Source organism: Podarcis filfolensis (assembly GCF_964270895.1).
Source record: "Podarcis filfolensis genome assembly, chromosome: 4".
Taxonomy (NCBI): domain Eukaryota; kingdom Metazoa; phylum Chordata; class Lepidosauria; order Squamata; family Lacertidae; genus Podarcis; species Podarcis filfolensis.
In genome coordinates this window covers 22,359,140-22,379,968 of record NC_139607.1, presented here as the reverse complement: position 1 = coordinate 22,379,968, position 20,829 = coordinate 22,359,140, and the positions used below count along the sequence as shown (strand labels likewise).

Below are 20,829 nucleotides of genomic sequence, written 5' to 3'. Positions count from 1 at the left end.
CTCTGGAGAATCAGCAGAGAACATCAGCAGATTCTTGGATATGGGAGGGGTGAAATCTCCTCAGTGGCGTCTGCACATTGGGACTGGAAGGGCAGAAAGCAGGAAATCCAATGGCTGGTGGAGCCAGAGCCAATGACAGGGGGAGGCCATTCATTCTAGTTTTGCCCCTATCTTCCTCCCTGCTGTGTTCTACAAGAGCAAAGCTGAGTTTAAGGAGGAGGAATTTGACAGCCGGGGGCACCCACTGGACTGGTTGCCATTTAGAAGGCAGGCAAGTGGGAGCTGGTTGAGGGCATCACCTCATTTGCCTTTATGGGGTGCTGAATCAGAGACAAAAGCTGAAAGGAGCAATGGAAGTGACTTTTAGCTTTGTACAACAGGTTGCATTCCAGCCACACAAAAGCCAGAAGTTTCCATGGACACATACACACACATGTGCAACCCTCTGAATCACAATTCAAGGTTGTGTTGCAAAGAGCTGGGCCAGAGAGAACCTGTGGCCTCAGGACAGCCCTGAGGGCCGGGTAGAGAAGCCTAGGGGGCCACATTCAGCCCATGGGCCAGAGATTTCCCACCATGGAACACCATGTGGCCATCTGCGATTTGCCAACAAAGGCCCAAACTAGACATGATGTTTGTTACTTTGCCCTTGCGTGGTTGATTTTTCTTTAACAAATAGTGTGTTGGGGGCAAGCTGGGTCAAGATTGTCTCATGCAATGGAGGAAGCTTCTTCCCTTTCTCCATCTATGGTCCCAGTTGGAATTCCTCTCCCACATCTGCTCTTTTATAACGCGAAGAAAGCTTCCATTGCATATTGGTAAAGGTAAAGGAAAAGGGACCCCTGACCATTAGGTCCAGTCGTGGCCAACTCTGGGGTTGCGCTCATCTCGCTTTATTGGCCGAGGGAGCCGGCGTACAGCTTCCAGGTCATGTGGCCAGCATGACTAAGCCACTTCTGGCGAACCAGAGCAGCGCACGGAAACGCCGTTTACCTTCCTGCCAGAGCGGTACCTATTTATCTACTTGCACTTTGACGTGCTTTCGAACTGCTAGGTTGGCAGGAGCAGGGACTGAGCAATGGGAGCTCACCCCGTCGCGGGGATTCGAACCGCCGACCTTCTGATCGGCAAGCCCTAGGCTCAGTGGTTTAACCCACAGCGCCACCCGCGTCCCTTTGCATATTGGTAGGTTGGACCAAAACACATTTATTTGGGTGCAAAGCCCAGTCACTTCAACAGAACTTGCAAGTAAAGTCAGATCCACACCATGCAATGGGGGAAAGGGAAAGGCCAGAATGGTGGACATGTCACATTATAACCCCAACATCCTTGCATCATTTCCTCAAGCTTGATATGAAAATCTGAGCTGCCTATTGGAGTGAAAACATATTGCACATAAAAAGTGCATGTAGGCTGAGTAAAACAGTGTTCATATCACCTATGGAAAGGGGAGAGAAGGTTGTAAAATTATTTAGAGAAATGTGGCCGCCGAACAGTCTGCAATTTATGCCTTGTGACTTTACTGCTTAATAACACGCAACCTATTTGTCAACAGATGCGGGAGGAAACAATCTCTCTTGCTGCATTAAAATTAATTTTGAATTGTGTATATTACGAGAACATTGTGCCGTTATTAACAACACACATTTCGAATATGTAAACAGCTCTGTGTTACCATAATTATAGGAAATGATGGAACTTCACCTAGCACTGGAATTCACTGATGGAAGACCCTGCAGAGGGTGGGTTTCTCCCCTCCTTTTTGCCTCCGAGCGTCGCGAATCATGCATAATGTATCAATGCAGGCTGCAGCTGCTAACAGCAACCTGGCTCATGAGATATTTTGAAATTGTTTTTATTACTCATGGAAGTAGCCTTTTATCTGCTCCCCACAGGAAAAAAGAGAAAGAGAGAAAGAGAGAGAGAGAGAGAGAGAGAGAGAGAGAGAGAGAGAGAGAGATTGTTTAAAACATAATGGTAAATTAGCAAAATATTTTCTTCCTGGGTTTGACTCCTTGTACAGAAAAACAACACAGAGCCTACTGAATGCAAACAAAGGATTTGCAGTGACTTAAGCGGTCTTTACAGTAAGCACTTGAGCAGAGAATAGGGGTGCATAGTAAAAAGACAAAACTGGAAGAGCCGGAAGTAGACAGGGACGGCCCTACCATTAGGCAAAGTGAGGCAATTCCTCCTGAGCCCCTTGGCCATTCCCATCCAGTGGCGTAGCATGGGTTGTCAGCACCCGGGGCAAGGCAAGTAATTTGCGCCCCCTAACCCATGGATTTGCGCTCCCTAACCCGTGGATTTGCCCTAACCCAAGATGTTGCGCCCGGTGCGGCCGGCCCCCCCTGCACCCCCCACGCTACGCCACTGTTCCCATCTGCTGGGAAACAGAACTGTGTGTGCCACATCAGGACTGTATGTGCATCTCATGCACCCAGTAAACCAGTCTTCTGCCCTCAGGTGCATCAGAGGTTGCTGTCTCGTTTTTGGTGTTGTAATAAGATTCAACTGACAGCCTAATCAAGTTCTGTATGTGGAATTGAGTGTGTGTGCCTTGTCTTTTGCCTCAGATAGAAAAGGGTATTGGGTGGCCCTGGAAATATTAGTAACTGGGTGGGGGATGGGAATACCATACTGTGTGTTGGGTATTGTGTGACATTGGAATGCAAAAAGGTATGTTCTGTTTGCATAGAAATTCATTATTTTGAAATTAACGCCAAAGTTCTTTGCAAGGGCCTGTGTCCAAATCCCATGGAAGCTCACTTATTTGCCTCGTTCCCTAATGTGTTCCTAGCTCACTTCTTAGAAAACAGAACACCTGTTTTTCTCAGTGAAATGGGGAAAACTGAGGGATGTTTCTGTTCTATCATTGTTGAAGAATATATCAGTGAAGCAGAACAATGAGGAATCAGAAGGTTTGTAATCTTGGACGAAAATACACTATATATTCAATTCCAGAAACGTTGCTGTATTGCATTGTTGGTGCAGAAACAACAAAAGCATATTATGGCATACCACAGGAAATCAAGAGCTGGGAAGAGAAATTGAGGATGAAAATACATTATGCGGACAGATTGGAAATTCTTCAGGTAGTCATGGTGGTTTCACTCGCAGGCTTTAATTAATGCGTCTCTCCCCCTGACACAGCACAATGTATATTTTTACAGGAGTAGACTTAGCGGTGTAGGATTTGTATCATCTAATTACTGCCATTCTCTTCTTCTCAAGTAAGGAAAAGGCAGCATCTCTTTGTGTGCCTTCTTGTCTCCTGCAGACTGTGTCTACAACTGAGGATTTCTGCACTTACAGGTGAGACGGCTATACATGGATATACATACAAAAGGGGGTGATGCCACCCTAGTCCTGGCTGTCTATAAGCTACTGGCCCCACTTTAAGGTTTTAGGTATCTAAACCCCTTCACAGCCTGGGACTCAGGTATTTATCAACATACCATACACACCAGCTCCTAGGGGCCAAGGCACTTTCGCACCAGCCCCCAATGTTTTTTTCTGAGGGATCCAGGGCCCCTCAACATTCAGAGAAGATGGTGCCTCTGCAACACACCTTGTTAAATATAATTTGTCCCCGATCTTGTGGTTAACCCAGAGGAGGTGGGGACTCTTCTTGTCGTCCCTTCCGGGGATTTGGCCCATGTGAAAGGCTTTTTCTCCTGATTCTGGAGTTCCCTTCCCCAGGAAGTCTGGGCAGTGGAACTTGCCAACAAGTAAAAACAATTTTATGCTCCCATGCTTTTGAAGTAGACCAGTAGCTACCAGTGCAGATCTCACCAGCTCAGCATTGCTTGCTCATAGGAGTCATCTACTTGTGCACAGTGTATGTAACATGTGTGAATACTAGTGAGAGCCAGTTGGTTAAAGGGTTGGACTAGGACCTGGGGGACAAGGGTTCGAACCACCACTCAGCCATGAAGCTTGCTGGGTGACCTTGGGCCAGTGACTGCCTCTTCATCTAACCTACCTCACAGAGTTGTTGTGGGGATTAAATGAGAAAGGGGAGAACCATGTATGCCACCTTGAGGTCCTTGGAGAAAAAGGGAGGATAGAAACGCAATATATAAATAAAAGTAGGGCCAATAACAAAGAATTCTCTGCCCTGCCTGTAACTTGAGACAATCGACACATACATGCTAGCACCTGCCTGGATATGTCCGTTTGTTTCAGTTAAAGCGAACACATTTTTCGCTTCCTGCCATAGCTGTCAACTTACAGATTTGAAAATAAGGGACCAGCAGCCTCAAAAATAAGGGACCAGCAGCCAAAATAAGGGATCAACAATTACTTTGATAAAATACATATTTTGTTGTGTGCAAATGGCTTTAGATACCTATTAGGTCCATAAATTACCATATAGCATATATTCAACACACAAAAACAGCAACAATTTGTTGTTGACAAAGGACAGCTGGAGATAGAAAGGGCCCCATTACCTTCAGTAGCTTATTTAAGGGACATCATCAATAAGGGACAGCAGCGGGACATGGCACTGGGATAAGGAACTGTCCTGCCAAATAAGGGACGCTTGACAGCTATGTGCTGCTAAGGCTGCTCTTGCTACAGCAAAGCTTTGTTGCCCTTCCCTCATGTATTTGCACATGCTACTATTGTCAGGTTACAGTGACAGGAAATGGAGAAAAAACACACGAATGTGCACACAATAGGCAAGAATGCATTTCAGGGAAAAGCTTTGTTCCAAATGTTAGATTTCTGAAAGACACTTTAAAAAATACTAGGTGTGGAGAACAGCAAGCTAGCATGTATGGGGGCTGCTTCCCCCCACCCTTGCCTTCCCCATCACATCTGCCAATGCAGGTTCAGGGATAACACTCCTGAAGTGGAAAGGGAAGCAGCACTGTGTTCCTTCCTCCCCTCCGGCGAATGCCTGTACAAGCACCAAATTTATTTTAGTGCCTTTGGGGATGACAATTGATTCTGACAAGAGAGATGGGAGTAGAGCTGATCTTTGTGAAGAAAAGTAATATTTGCTGCTGCCCAGTTCCTGGATATTCCTCCCTGTGGCAGTGAATCTTCTGTGTGTGTGTGGTGTTTACAGAGGCCTGTGAAGTTGCTGAGAGAAATCACTCCAGGGGGAAACTGAGCACAAGGCCATGTGTGTGGTGCTGAGACGTCTAGTCAAGATAAATTGGTGGCGAGACAGTAGGCCGTGTCTGAAGGAAACAAATATAACTGCCCCCTACAGGCAATGAAGAAGGATTATTTGAGGGAACGAATGCGCTTTGGATGTGCTTTAAAGGTGGAGTGTGTACAAAGCTTTTAGTTGCATAGCACCCGATGTCTTTCTACTTTCTTTTTATTTAATGGCTGGCATTGTGATTTGAAATTTATTTATTTTTTAGTACCCTTTCGTCGTTGTCTAATGCAGTTTCCATATTGGTTGTTGGCTGTGGTTTGGATTCTTTTTCTTTGTGCAATGCCCAGACAAGCGATAACTACGGAGCCTAATTATTCAGTAAATAAGGAACAAGCAAACAAATAAATAAATGTGGGTGGAGGCCACAGATGAGTTTCCTCATGTAATTGTCATCACTAAACAGAATCCTTTTATATGGGCCCTGCTTTCCTCTTGCTTCTCTTAAGTCACTGTTGTCTCCCTTTTTCAAGAAAATGGCAGAATTGTTGCAAGGCCTAGTCCCTAATCCCAGGTGTGGAGGAGCCACATGGATCTTAGACCTCAAAAGCCATGGTCTGCCTATAGGACCAAGTAAGGGTAAGTTTCTTGTGGTAGTATCTCCCACTTGCTTCTAGATTGCTTTCCTTGCCCTTCATAAAATATACAGACCATCCACCCAACAGACATAGCCTCCTGAGCAGGGGGTCAGCTTGCTATCTCTTGCTCCATATGTACTAAACACTTGGTGGAATATCATTTGCTCTGCTCCTCTGAGCTTACATTTCCATCTATCTAAAGTATTACAACAGAGTAGTCTTAAAACCACATCTTCAGAGAGACTAATGGAATAAAAGTAACATACTATGGCAGTTTTATTACCCTTAAATAGTCTTCTTAGGAAACATTTCCAAAATAATGTTTGAGAGATGTAGAATGTCCTGGAATATATTTTATACACTGGGCATCTTGGGACCTCTCCAGCCCCCACTGAAGATGGTAGGAGACTTGTAGCTGTATCTAATGCAAGTTGAATCCATTCTTATCTCTGATAAATATCTTATTTATTGCTGGATGCAAGTTCGGAAGAAAACCTACGTTTTTGAAAAATGATTCCTGTGTTCCATATTTCACTAAATCTTCTGATCAGTCTCTCCCCACCCCCCACCCCGTTTTGTCTGATAGAATACAATCCCACATAAGAAAGAGTTTTTTGATGGCAACCATAGATGGTTACAACTACTCATGTTCAGGTAAGTCAATTTATGCTTAAATATGTGATTTACAACAATGATCCATTGTTATACATGAATAAATTTTCTCTCTGGAAAGAGCACTGAGGTTAACTGTGGGGAAGGGAAGAGTTCAGACTGTTTAGTTTGCAGGACTAGAGATTAACCAAACACTACAAGTGGTACTCTATTATGTTTTACACAGAGTAGACCAATTGCAGTTAATGAACATGCCTAAATTGGGGCTACATTTATTTCAATGAGTCTACTCTGAGTAATAATAATAATAATAATAATAATAATTTATTATTTGTACTCCGCCCATCTGACTCGGTTGCCCAAGCCACTCTGGGCAGCTACTTAAGAGTAAAACTTAGTTGAATATCAGCCTACAAACCCATTATCTCTATTTCCCATAAACTTTTCAGGGTTGCTGTTCTATAGACCAGAGTGCTAATGGCAGAAGAGTTAGGGAAAGCAATAGTTCCACTTCAAATAAAGACATTATACCGCACTGTAGTAACTTTACTGTATTTCATTTTTAACACAGCTATAAAGGCCACTGGTTAATATGTCATGAGTACCTTGCTATATCTGGATCATTGGTCTTAATGACAGCAGTATGGAGACTGCAATGCAAAATGAATGGCCACTGAAAGGATATTTTAACTGAAATCAGAACACAGTTATTGACCCCTATGTTGCAAAGTTAGGAAGATAATTATATTCTAGAAGAAGAATATAAAGAAGGGTTGGGTGTTTTCTTACATATTTGACCTATGATTAAAAGAGCATAGGTAAAGAGCCATGCAGATTAGGATGTAATAATAGAGGATCACACCATCTGAAATTTAATGACTTCCTCCAGTTTGCCAGAATGAATGAATAGATCTTGAATTTTACATTCATTTATTTGCTATAAGTAAAACCATTCAATGTTGCTTTGGAGCAGTTATGCCATACTCTGAAAATAATGTGTGCGCATACTAAATAAATAACTCATAGGTGAGTTACCTAAGGAAGCAAATGTTTGAGAGCACTCTGTGCCAAAACAAAAGCTTCAGGCTATACAGTCTCCCTGCGGTATGGACCTCCAATATGGGGTGGTGACCAAAGCATATTTTGTGGTGCAGAGCTCTTCAAACACTTGTCTGTTACTCAGATTATGTCTGCACCCTTGTATTGAACTAGGAACTGGAAATAAGAAAATGCTGCTCCTCTGGAAGAAAAAAACAAATCAGTGAAGCATAACAGAAAGTAACCACAGTTCTTTCATATTATTGTTGTTGTTGTTTAGTCGTGTCCGACTCTTCGTGACCCCATGGACCAGAGCATGCCAGGCACTTCTGTCTTCCACTGCCTCCCGCAGTTTGGTCAAACTCATGCTGGTAGCTTCGAGAACACTATCCAACCATCTCGTCCTCTGTCGTCCCCTTCTCCTTCTGCCCTCCATCTTTCCCAACATCAGGGTCTTTTCCAGGGAGTCTTCTCTTCTCATGAGGTGGCCAAAGTATTGGAGCCTCAGCTTCAGGATCTGTCCTTCCAGTGAGCACTCAGGGCTGATTTCCTTAAGAATGGATAGGTTTGATCTTCTTGCAGTCCATGGGACTCTCAAGAGTCTCCTCCAGCACCATAATTCAAAAGCATTTCATATTATTATTATTATTACTTTTTTAAAAAGTGATTTGGGCTCTCCATGTCTCAGCCCATCTTTAAGGTCAGCTGGATTTGAATGACTCTTTAACCACTTTCTTGTCTCAAAGCTGGGTTAAAGAATAGCAATAGCAATAACCTTCCTTTTCTCTCCAACATTTAAAGTGATGGGGAACGCACAGCTTCTAAATTGTGGTAACATAGAGGTAGTGTGGTCTAAACCATAGCTGCGGTCTAAAACACTGAGCCTAAGGCTTGCTGATCAGAAGGTCGGCGGTTCAAATCCCCACAACAGGGTGAGCTCCCATTGCTCGGTCCCTGCTCCTGCCAACCTAGCAGTTCGAAAGTAGATAAATAGGTACCACTCCAGCGGGAAGGTAAACGGCGTTTCCGTGCGCTGCTCTGGTTCGCCAGAAGTGGCTTAGTCATGCTGGCCACATGACCCGGAAGCTGTATGCCGGCTCCCTCGAGCAGTAAAGCGAGATGAGCGTCGCAACCCCAGAGTCGTCCATGACTGGACCTTGCGGTCAGGGGTCCCTTTACCTTTACCTAGAGGTAGTAGGAACAGTCGTCACCTTTTTTTCAAAGCAGGCCACTGTGTCTGCAGCTCTTTCCCAGCATTGGCATGCCATGTTATGTCAGAAGGGAATTCTGATTTTAGATGTATGGATATATATTTGCATTTCCTTTCCTTCTCATCTCATGGGTTTACATCTCACACCTTCCCCATATATATATCTGCGGACTTAAGATAACAGTTCACGTTACTGGATAAAATGAGGTATTGTCCACTAAAGTTTATACCCTAATAAATGGGTTGTCCTTCAGGGTGCTACAAGACTCTTTGTAAGTTCTGATTATGACTTATGCTTGGCATACAGTCACCAGCACTCCTTCAGGGGGCTCAGGGGCCCCTTGCCAGAAGAAAATAGATAGAAATACTACCAGAAATCCTACTGATCCTGGAATCTGAAGCCACAGAAACAGATTTATGTGGGCCATAAATTATGGCTGTAGGTTTTGTTTTTAAGTGATTGTTGTTTTTTCCTTTTGTAAACCGCGGTGGGGTTTTCTTCTACAATCAAGCACTATATAAATTTTATTTAATAAATATATGTGCCCCTGCCCCTTGTAAATAGGCCTGCAAAGACTGTGCCTTTCTGCAACCCAGAAATATTTTCTAAGAACGTAAGAACCTAAGAGTGGCCTGCTTAGTCCAGCATCATGTTCTTGCAGTGGTCAGCCGCATGCCTGGGGCGAAAACAGGGTACAAAACACGAGCACAAGAACACTCTCTCCCCTCCTATGGTTCAAGCACCTGCTGTTCAGAAGCACTGCTCCCTCCAGCTGTGGAGGTAGAGCACAGTCGTCATGGCCAGTAGACCCTGTTAGCTCTCTCCTCCATGATTTTGTCCAATCGTCCTCTAAAGCCATCCAAGCTTGTTGCTATCACCCCCTCCTGAGGGAGCAAGTTCCCATAGTTCTGACTATGTGCTGCACATTAAATGTGTCCTAAACCTTCCAACATCCAGCTTCGTCCGATTTCCCATGATTTCTATAGTGCTATGGTTTTCCCAGTAGTGATGTATGGAAGTGAGAGCTGGACCATAAAGAAGGCTGATAGCCAAAGAATTGATGCTTTTGAATTATGGTGCTGGAGGAGACTCTTGAGAGTCCCATGGACTGCAAGAAGATCAGACCTATCCATTCTGAAGGAAATCAGCCCTGAGTGCTCACTGGAAGGACAGATCCTGAAGCTGGGACTCCAGTACTTTGGCCACCTCATGAGAAGAGACGACTCCCTGGAAAAGACCCTGATGTTGGGAAAGATGGAGGGCAGAAGGAGAAGGGGACGACAGAGGACGAGATGGTTGGATAGTGTTCTGGAAGCTACCAGCATGAGTTTGACCAAACTGCGGGAGGCAGTGGAAGACAGGAGAGCCTGGCGTGCTCTGGTCCATGGGGTCACGAAGAGTCGGACACGACTAAACGACTACGCAACAAATGAGAGAGGAAGAAACACTTTTCTTTAGCTGCTTACTCCACGCAGTGCATAATTTTATAAACTTCTATTATGCCGCCACTTCCTCGCCTTTCCCCCCCCTCCAAACTAAAAAGACCCAAATGCTGCAACCTTTCTTCATCGGGGAGTCGTTCCATCCACCTTGATCGCTTTCCCAACTCTTCAATATCCTTTTTGACGCGAGGCGCCCAGAACTCTGTACGCAGCACTCCAAAAACGCACTATAGATTTGTGCAGCGCGCGGGAAGGACAGTTCCATGTTCAGTGCCTGCGTGGACATCTCCACCCGCCGCCTTCACACCTCCAGTTCAGACCTCGGGCAAGCAAGATTCCCACGCTCAGGCTCCGCTCCCCTGCGCCCCACCCCGGCGCTGGCTGCGCTCCGCCTTGCAGACGTCAACCTCGCCTCGCCAATGAGCGAGTGCTGCTACTACAGCGGGGCTGGGAGGAGGAGGAAGTCCGGAGAGCCAATGGGCTCGGAGGGATCTTTCGGGAGCGGAGAGGCACGGCGGCTCCTCCCCCGGCCCGGCCCATCCCGCGGCCCCGCGGCTTCAGCAGGAGAGCGCGGATCAGAGTTGCGCGCTCGGGTGGGAGATGCCGCTCGGGCTCCTTCTAGCTGCAGGTAAAGCCAGGGCGGGGCGGGGAGCATGCGCGCGTGTCTGGGTCTGGAGGGGCCCCGAGGCGGGCGCAAGGGCTGGCGGCAGATGGGAAGGGGTCCCTCTGCATGGGAAGCGCCCCTGGGCGCTCTATGCGGCAGGGGAAGCGCCCGGTTCCGCACCCACTTCGAGAGCGCACTCCCAAGACAAAAGGAAGCACACGAGACGCAAACAAAAGGTGGCTCTCTGGCGAGGGACGGATCCCACCAAGGTCACTTTTTCAGGCACTTCCTCATAACAGCCACAACTCCCTCGCTCTTTTCTTTCTCTCTTGCTAGAGTTGTTAGGATCGCCTCCTCGCCAGCACCTCTCCCCCGCCACGACCCCGATCCTCTGGGGTCGTTCCAGCCCCATCTCCGTCCCGAGGAGCGCGTTACCTGCCTTTGCTACACTGTGGGTTTGGGGAAATGCAGTCCTTAAAACATCTTGCGAGGAAAAGCAGCCCTATTAAACTTAGCGGGACTGGCTTCTGAGTAGGCGCGTATCGGATCAGCTGCACGTTTCCTTTCCACAAGATTGCTATTAGACAATGATGTTCTTCGCGGCACTGTGCTGAACCACTTTCGATAACAGATCCAGAGGGGGAACTGGGATCTTCACCTCGTCTTTTGTCTGCAGTCACAGTGCTTGGCTCTTTTTAAACACACGAGTTTGGATTCTTCCTTGGGGAAAGCACAAGTTCCATGGGTTTTTATTTTAAAGAATGGCCTGTGTTTATTAAGGTCTGCTGTTCAGCCTAGTTGTGGATTATTATTATTTTGAAACTCTGCCATTTAAGTGGAAACTGCTGACTGGCAGAGTCTTTACTGTGGGTCTTCCATCATTCTTCCCAAATTGTGGAAGGGGGAGGAAAGAACATTTACATGATCGTTTTAGAGTTTTTGATGACATGCCAGAAAGTGGCACGCATTACCCCATGCCCCGCAAGAGCTACAGAACAAAGACAACAGAAACCAGCAGACAGGCTGAAGCATGCAACCCTGTGTATGCTTACTTGGGAATAAGTCACATAGAATTTGGTAGGCCTTGCTTCTGAGGAAACAGCAGCCATAGGATTGCACACCTGTGTTGGGCACAGTGCCATAATTTGTTCCAACAAATTTACCACACCGATGGTGTGTGTGTTCCACTCTGGAGACCTTCAGAACTCAGACAGGAAAGAGGGCAAGATTCATTATATACTTATGTATAAATAGGTTTCTCCCCCTTATTTTCAGAAGAGATTATACTCATTTAGTGCCAGTGGTGGGGGGGACGGGACACAAAAACAACTTCTGCAACCAGGTCCATTATAGCAATGTTGGAAACTGCTTTCTTTCTTCATTTAAAAGAACTGCAATTCTGTTTTAACAGCCTCCCCTTTCCCACAACACATCTAGCTATTTATTTTTGGGGCCAATAGGTTGGTTTAAAAGCCCAGGGAATTGGAATATTAGCATGCTGGGAGGAAGGTTGCTGTTAGTTATTGTATGCCACTTCATGTATTTTTTATAGGTACTTCTGTAGGGGACATTGCTATAGTAACAAGGGCTCAGTTCTGGACTGCATTAATAGCTGCGCACAACAAGTAGGTCCAGTTGGTCTTTCCAGCAAGCACTTTGTTTTTAGTGGGCATCTTTTGCAAGTCCAGTAGTGAGCAACATAAAAAAAAATTACACGCTGGAAAACAAAATACGAAAAACAACACCACATTATGGTGCATAATGACTTCAAAGATAAAAAAGAAGAGGAAAACAAACCACTTATGTAGTATGATAAACAGGGAGGTGAGGATAGAGGGTCTAAATTCTGCACCCTAAAATTTCAAAGTTGGGGGGGGGGATAGATCTGGTTAAACTTGTTGGTTTTGGAGATGCTAGGCCAGAGGGTAATGGAGAGACAGGAAGGAGGGTGAACTTTAGAAAATATTCTGCAGTCAGGCTAAAGGCTCTTCGAGTCTTCCACTTGTCCCGTGTTGAGAAAGCACAAGTCCAAGTGATTTTCTGCTTGTTATCTGTTATAACTGTAAGATGTAGAAATCCTAACGTAACAATAGCTTCTTGCACTGTGGGCTTCCCCACTCTCAACGGCTTTGGCACACCCATTTCTCAATGAACTTGACATTGCAGGAGACTGGACATGATATGCACAGGTATCTTGTGGGTAACAGTTACTGGATGCTGCCATTGGAAGATGCTGCCTGAGAACCATGTGGAAGTGCTTTGAACATATTTAGTTTTGCTTTGCTCGTCGTCTTAATTAGGGGTGGGTAGACCCATACTTCCAAATCCACTCCAAATCCACTCTGGAATAAATAGACTAATTTCCAGCATGCCTTTTGGATCCAGCTATTCCATAACCTGAGTGGATATGAGCAGTCATTTGCCAAGTGGTAACATAACCACAGAATGCATTTAACGGCATGGTGCTGCCAAGCCATGATATAAAAACCACACATCCGTAGCCAGCAGGGAAGCCTTGGGGCCAGCTTTTCCCAACCTGGTTCCTCCTGGGGATGGGGCTTGAGAGTCCCTGTTCCCATTAACCCTGAGCATTGACAATCCTGGCTGAAAGTTGTAGTTCCAAACATCTGTAGGGCACCAGCTTAGGAATGGCTGCTTTGAATGCTGAAAGAAAGTTTGCTTCTTCTCCCCCTCCTCCCCAGACTACTAGTTCACCATAAATAACACCCACCCCTAGGTGTAGGCAGGCTACAAACGGTGCAGGTTTTTTTTTGTAAAAAGGCTGTGCTAGCTGTTTATAAATATATACATCCTATTTCTTTCAGATTTGCAACCATCATAATGTTGGCACTCCAAATTTTGGACAAGTATCGTACAGAATGGCACAGGCAGACAGTAACCTGGACCATGACATACCACTACTGCCCCTTCCAGCACACTGGGCCAAAAGTGTTGTGGGACTCCTTTCCTTCATCTGCTTTGCAAACAGCTACAATGGGGACTTTGTCTTTGATGACTCCGAAGCTATAATCAATAATAAGGTTGGTGTTTTTCCAGTTGTGGGCCTTACAAGATCAGGGCTTGTAAATAGCCATTCACCTAGCAATCTGTCGTGAGTAAGAATCTCCTCCAGCAAAGAGGTAAGGTTGCTAGGGTTGCTAGCTACTGGTGGCAAGCACCAGCCTCAAAAAGCTGACTCCCCTGCTGCGATATGTATACATGCACAGTCCAAAAAAGCCAAGAAGTATGCTTTTGCTTGTGATTTATGCAAATTTGGTCAATTAAAACTCATTTAGTTAATCAGCTTTTTAAAAAATGGTTGGCAGCCCTAACTTCTAGGGATTACAGGAAAGTTTGTTGTTGTTTGGCCACAAAACACATGGGGAGGTAGGTTAGTAAAACTCTTTGTGGAATAGTAATCTCTGTGGACCAAATAATATATATGGTGACTGTGTACACAGCAGAGTGTTGAGGCACACATAGGTCACACAGATCTGATTTTTCCTCCCCATCCACTTTTGTAGATGTTTCTTTGCACGCGAGCATTTTCAATTGAACAGTATCTCAGAGTTTCCTATACACACAGGTGGTTGGAGCTTAATGGGAAGCGTTAGCTCTGGGTGTTGTTTGTGCCTTTCGTTCAATTTGCACTTCCCAGCCTTCCCCATGTCCCAGAAATCTGAGGTCCATTTTGGGCATGTGCACAGGTATTTGTTTATTTGTGCACGTGTTATCCTTTTTTAAAAAAACACTTGAATTATCAGACTTGCACAAAACAGCAAGTTCAAAACCAAAAAAATCCCATCTGTGACACCTCGACCCACCAGCAACCCACTGAGATACGTTCCCCCAATGGCAATAGGATAGATGCGCCCAGAAAAACTTCACCATGCATGTGAAAAAACCTCACCCACACATTGCACTTCAGTACATCTGCATTATCCGCAGAGTGGGGAAATTCAAATTTAATTGGATGAGGACAACATCGCATGAACGATATATAAATCATGCACATATGGGATGCATCAAATCCACTTCAGACTCCCATGTGTCCGCAACCCATGTTAAAGCTTTACCCTGTGCATGTCTACTCAGAAATAAGGCCCATTGAGTTAAACAAGACTTAACACCCAGGTAAGTGGGACGCGGGTGGCGCTGTGGGTTAAACCACAGAGCCTTGGGCTTGCCGATCAGAAGGTCAGCGGTTCGAATCCCCGCGACAGTGTGAGCTCCCGTTGTTTGGTCCCTGCTCCTGCCCACCTAGCAGTTCGAAAGCACGTCAAAGTGCAAGTAGATAAATAGGTACCGCTCTGGTGGGAAGGTAAACGACGTTTCCGTGCACTGCTCTGGTTTGTCAGAAGCGGCTTAGTCATGCTGGCCACATGACCCGGAAGCTGTACGCCGGCTCCCTTGGCCAATAAAGTGAGATGAGTGCCGCAACCCCAGAGTCGGTCACGACTGGACCTAATGGTCAGGGGTCCCTTTACCTTTTTAAGTGTGACAATTGTGTGTTTGTGTATTTCCTACAAAACCCATAGTGAGGTAAATTAATACAACTCTTTGTGTGTTTCTAAGACTTGTGGACTTAGGAAGTTGTACACTGTTTTAAAGCTTTAATTGATTAGCTATAATTTAGTAAAGAAGAAAAAAAAGATTAATTGCTGTTCTCCACCTTATATTTGCAAGGAAAGGACATTCTGTGAGCAGTGGTCTTCTATAGGGCAGTCACTGCACTAAAGACCTCTTAGTCACATTTAACTAATCATGTGGATTTTAACCAGTCACTTGATTAATGAATTGCTACAATTGGAACAGAAGGCATATGAATAAAACAATACTTCTGAAGAAAAACAGCATATATTAGCCCAGTTTGCACATCACATTAAACTGTATTATAAAACAAACTAGATTTTAATAGGAAGGAGGAGCGTGTTGCTTCACACTGTTCAGAAGTTCTCATGGCACTCTTGCCTGAGTCCTTGCTGCTATTCAGCCACAGACAATACAAGCCAGAGTCTGGCTTGTCATGTTGTATGAATCTGAGCTGGTGCGGTTTCTTTCCCCCAAAACAAGTGACAGGTGGTAAGCCAAGAGCAAACCTTGGTCCCTGCTTGTGGTTTGTTTGGGGGAAACAAACCGCACACTTGGGTTTCAACAACATGACAAACCAGAATCTGACTTGCTTCATCCACAATGCAACAGCAGCAGGAGGGCGAGGAGGAAAAGCGCTGCGGGAACTTTTGAGCATCATCCACCAACATTCTGCTTGATCACATTAAACAATAGTTTATTTTAATCTGTGGTTTAATGTGATGTGCAATCCAGGCTGTTAGTTCTCAGCTTATATATATAGGTATTCCCTTCTGTGTGAGGGTGAAGTGGGATGCCTCTTCAAATATGGCACAGCTACACACAGATTTTTCCACATTCTAACTATTAAAATAATCTCCTTAAACGAATAAATAAACCAGTGCTGGGTCACCTCTTTAGTTGATCAAAACATTTTTATTCAGTTAATTTAACTCATTAATTAACTGAACACTGTCGCTCTAAAGGGCAAGGAAACGGTGTTAGAATATTCACAAAATGCATTCCCAAAATTAGCATTCTTTTTGAAATACTAGCCATGATGGTAACAGAGTACCAAGCCCTGAAAATATAACTCTGTATTTAGTCCCAATTTATATTTATGAGTAAAATCTGACCGCTAACAAGGAAAGCATATTGAAATGATTGGGGGGGGGGGGGCTTTTTAACAAAAAAGAGAAACCAAACTTTCTGAACAAAGAGAAAACTCTTTGAAATGAGAGGAATAATTTTGTTCATCACGTTCTTATCTAAAGAAGGAAAAAGAAAGAAAAAATGATAACCCTGAGCTAGAGTTGAACCCAACAAATTTGTAGAGGTTTGAGTCTCTGCTCAGAGCTCGCCAGAAAGATATTTCATAGATGTACCTTATTGGCTAGACATCCTGCTTCATGTACATGCAATGGTAAATGTGCAGTTTGGATATAGAGCAGTCTTGAGGTTGACATGCACTGTGATCTCAGACACTTCACTTAATCTTCTTTTAGCAGTTACCTGAGTAACTCAATTATATTCTTGAAGCTGGGGGTGGGACTGAGAGGGAAAATCAGCTAACAATCTTCTTAATACACTTCTAATTACCTGGAATGCTTTTGAGGGGGGAAAAGAACAAGCAATCATTGCCTTTTCAAAAGGAAAGATGACAGATAGCTGCTTTGTACCAGGTCAAACCAGCTGACCTGGTACAAAGCAGTTTGTAGATGTGCAGGATTGAGCCTAGAACCTTTTGAAAGCAAAGTTTATGCTCTAACACTGATCCACACCCCTTCCTCAATGTTAAATGTAGTCCATTTGAATAACATTCCATAGCAGCACAGGATACTCGTTTTAGTATTTCATAATATTTTTTGCTTAGCTACTACCACCTCCAAAACACCTTGATGGTTAATAAATTGAAAGCTAAACTATTATAAGGGACATAAGAAAAGCCCTGCTGGATCAGACCAAGGATCTGTCCCATCATCCTGTTTCTGGGAAGACTATAAGCAGAACAGGAAGACAGCATGTTTTTGCTCCTTAGCAACCTGTACAAGTGGCCTCTAAACCTGAAGGTTGCATGCAGCTATCATGCAAACCCAGGATTGTGATGTGGCACTCAAAGTTCTGCAGTGGGGGCTGCATGATGACGTTCTTACATTTTTATCATATAGAGAGAGATGGGCTTTAGCGAATGCTAGTCTTACTCAGAGCACATCCATAGAAATTAATGGACATGACTAATTTCAGTGGCTCTACACGGAAGAAGACTCTGGGTGTTCACATTCCTCTTTAAACTAAACAGCATTTCTCTCACCCATATTAGAGCAACTTCTTTTGCGGAAAATGTAGGATTGGTTGGCTGCCAGCTTGCAAGGGAAGGAGCTTATGTAGAACAAATGTTCACTTTATTCAACATCGTAACGTATTTGATTCGCTTTCGCTGGGAGCTCCAACAGCTAAAACCATTTTGTAGATCTATCGATTATGGCTAAGCCAGCATTGGATACCACACTGTGATCCTTTTGTGAACTTCCTGTGCTCTTTTCTCCCCTTTCTGGTTCCAATGAAAGATCCTCTTCCAGTTGGCCCCATGCCTACCCTGGCATGGAGCAGTCTGTTATTGGATTTTACTGGTGTTCAAGAATCTTCTCCAGATGCTTTCTTGCCATTGTAAGCAGCTCTGTGCTTTGCAAAAAGAAAAAAGAAATGAAAGAAAACCTGTGTACTGCAGCGATCTGCCTTCTGTGTGGTGTTTAGGAAGGTAAACATTTGAACAAGTAAAGCATTTGAGGCAGAATGCATCTCCGTTACAAGTATTCATTAGAACAATGGTTCTTGCATAAAATGTTACACCCAGCGAAGCAAAGAGGGCTATTTAAAATCAAATGTTTTCAGAGCTGCCAGAGGAGAATGCACCTGACTTTTTCAAATCAATGTATGCTGCTTAGAGTTGAGAGGGAAGCAGAATCAATATTTTCTCCCCGCCTCCCCCTTTCCTTACTACAGCCCTGTAATAAAAGTCTGTTTTTCAAAAGACGCTTCCCTCATATTCCTAGCCTCCTGCGAAGGCCGTTGTGACTTGTTTGCTTTTAGTTAGGGCTGATTCACACAACTGTTCCCAGGGCATATGTTCCAACTGTTGCGATTATATATAAAAAATTGTCAGCCCAGATTGAATGAGGAGGTGATGAAGCTGTCATCTCAGTGGTTCACAGTGGACCATATGCCAATTTACTACATCACTGCAAAGGCTTCTAACAATCTGATCTGGGGCATACCCACCCAGAAGCAAGTACAGTGGCAGCTACAGTCCACAAATGGTGGCTGGGCTTGTTTTCTTGGGTTTTTGCCCCCCCCCCCTTGTAAAATCCAACTCCACTGCAACAATAAGAAGAAGGATTCAGCAAATGTATTACAGACACAGCAACTAAGAGACGTAGGCAAGCCCTAGGCAACTTTCCCACAGCCTCCCACCCACTTTTGTCCTGTGCCAAACAAGCAAGCAGCATATAGTTCCATGTTGTGGGCTTGGCTTGCGAGGGTGAACAATGGTCTGGGCTGTCACGTGTGCTGCAAAGTGTTCTACTTTTAAAGCCCTGCTTTCCTACCTCCTCTTCTTTCTGCTTGTGCTTGGGCTAAGCGGCAAAGCATCTCTCCCAGACTCCCAGTACAGCTGTTGTGGCTCATGCACAGACTGCAGAGAAGTACACCCCATTTTCATGACCCTCTCCTGCACCCACCCTCCTGCTGCTCTAGAATGCCTGTTTCTGAGATGTGCTGCCCTGGGGCCTCCGCCTACCACCAGAGCAGGCTTTGTCCCCTCAGGCTGCATCCTAAACACACTTACTAGGGTGTAAGCCTCATTGTATACAGTGGGACTTACTTTGGAATAAACACACATAGTATTGTGCTGTCAGGAGTGGGCTCCAGCCCATGAACTCTTACCAGTGGCGTAGCGTGGGTTGTCAGCACCCGGGGCAAGGCAAGTAATTTGCGCCCCCTAACCCGTGGATTTGCGCCCCCTAACCCATGGATTTGCGCCCCCTAACCCGTGGATTTGCCCTAACCCCAGATGTTGCGCCCGGTGCGGCCGGCCCCCCCTGCACCCCCCACGCTACGCCACTGACTCTTACACTACAATGAATGTTGTCAGTCTTTTAAGGTAATACAGGACATCGGGAGAGTTGGCTCTTATTTAGATACTGTGTAAAGAGGGTGGATTCAAATAGGCTGATTTGGGGACTGCATTTGCTGACTTAGCTCCATTGACATCTGTTCAGCTCAGTGGAGTGTTATTAGCCTAGGTGGTCATTGGCTCATTTGTCCAGGGCAAATTCTTCTTCCATTTCATAGAATCATAGAATTGCTGAGTTATTTAAACAAATAAAAGATGCAGTGCTAGCTGCCAAGAGGCTAGAATTTAATTTCCAAGTGTTTTTGAACCTTCTGTTTGCTTTGCTTTATTTTTTATTTGCTGAAGTTTTTTTTTTAAGGCTGTGGATCTAAGCTGTGCAAATTATTTCTCTGTTATAATACTTGAGGCACCGTGTATGAAAATTTTTTATTATTTGCATTCTGTTTTGTGAATGTAATGAGGCTGCCTGCAGTTTTCCATCATGGCTAAAATTTCTATTAGGGAGAACAAATATATTGATTTACTCCTACCCTTGCAGAGGAATTTGGTGGGAAGAAAGAACCCTTAAATCTACAATGCTGTGTACATTTACCTCTCAAGAAACCCTGTTGAACAGAGTGGGACGTTCTTTTGAGCAAATATGCATAGGATCAAGCTGTATAACTACTCAGTTCCAGGCTTTGTGAAATATAGGAAGTGTGGCCCCCAATAAATTTATTTCACTGTTTTTCTTTGTAATATTTAAGTCAGGGATGGGGAACTTGTGACCTTCCAGATGGATGTGGTTGGACTCCATGCCCATCAGTCTAGGGCAGCATGGCCAGGGGCCAAGGATGATGTGAACTGTAGCTCAACAACATCTGTAGGACCATAGGTTCCCCACCTCTGATCTAAGGTATAAGATTTGTGGTGGGGAATTTTTGTGTGTCCACTTCCTACTGTGAGGGTGACTCTTGGGCACAACAAATGATGGATACCTAATTACCCCATGGTAGCTACTGACTAGGGACGCGGGTGGCGCTGTGGGTTAAACTACAGAGCCTAGGATTTGCTGATCGGAAGGTCGGTGGTTCGAATCCCCGCGACGGGGTGAGCTCCCATTGCTCGGTCCCTGCTCCTGCCAACCTAGCAGTTTGAAAGCACGTCAAAGTGCAAGTAGATAAATAGGTACTACTCTGGCGGGAAGGTAAACGATGTTTCTGTGTGCTGCTCTGGTTCGCCAGAAGCAGCTTAGTCCTGCTGGCCACATGACCCGGAAGCTGTACGCCGGCTCTCTTGGCCAATAAAGCGAGATGAGCGCCGCAACCCCAGAGTTGGCCACGACTGGACCTAATGATCAGGGGTCCCTTTACCTTTACCTAGCTACTGACTAGTCAAGCATGGACTGCATGGTAGATGACAGGCAGGATCTCATTCTTTCCCTAGAATGAGCTGGGAGCTGTTGACTTGTGGGGAAACCCAAAGGCGGCT

General features: G+C 44.9%; 1 protein-coding gene across 6 annotated transcripts in view; it reads left to right on the top strand.

The window, feature by feature from the left end:
• The window catches only part of TMTC4 (transmembrane O-mannosyltransferase targeting cadherins 4), a 67,734-nt gene that overhangs the window by 10,857 nt on the left and 36,048 nt on the right, over window positions 1-20,829 (top strand). Inside the window, exons 5-9 of one of the 6 annotated variants that reach the window (XM_083610642.1) lie at window positions 2,965-3,095; window positions 3,235-3,315; window positions 5,647-5,752; window positions 6,338-6,405; window positions 13,484-13,699. In XM_083610642.1, the coding sequence (XP_083466768.1) occupies window positions 6,382-6,405; window positions 13,484-13,699 (240 nt within the window). In that variant the 5' untranslated portion in view covers window positions 2,965-3,095; window positions 3,235-3,315; window positions 5,647-5,752; window positions 6,338-6,381. Of the gene's footprint in view, window positions 1-2,884; window positions 3,096-3,234; window positions 3,316-4,825; window positions 5,000-5,646; window positions 5,753-6,337; window positions 6,406-10,503; window positions 10,683-13,483; window positions 13,700-20,829 lie in introns of those variants that run through there. The other 5 variants (XM_083610640.1, XM_083610641.1, XM_083610643.1 and 2 more) reach the window with 5 other exon arrangements.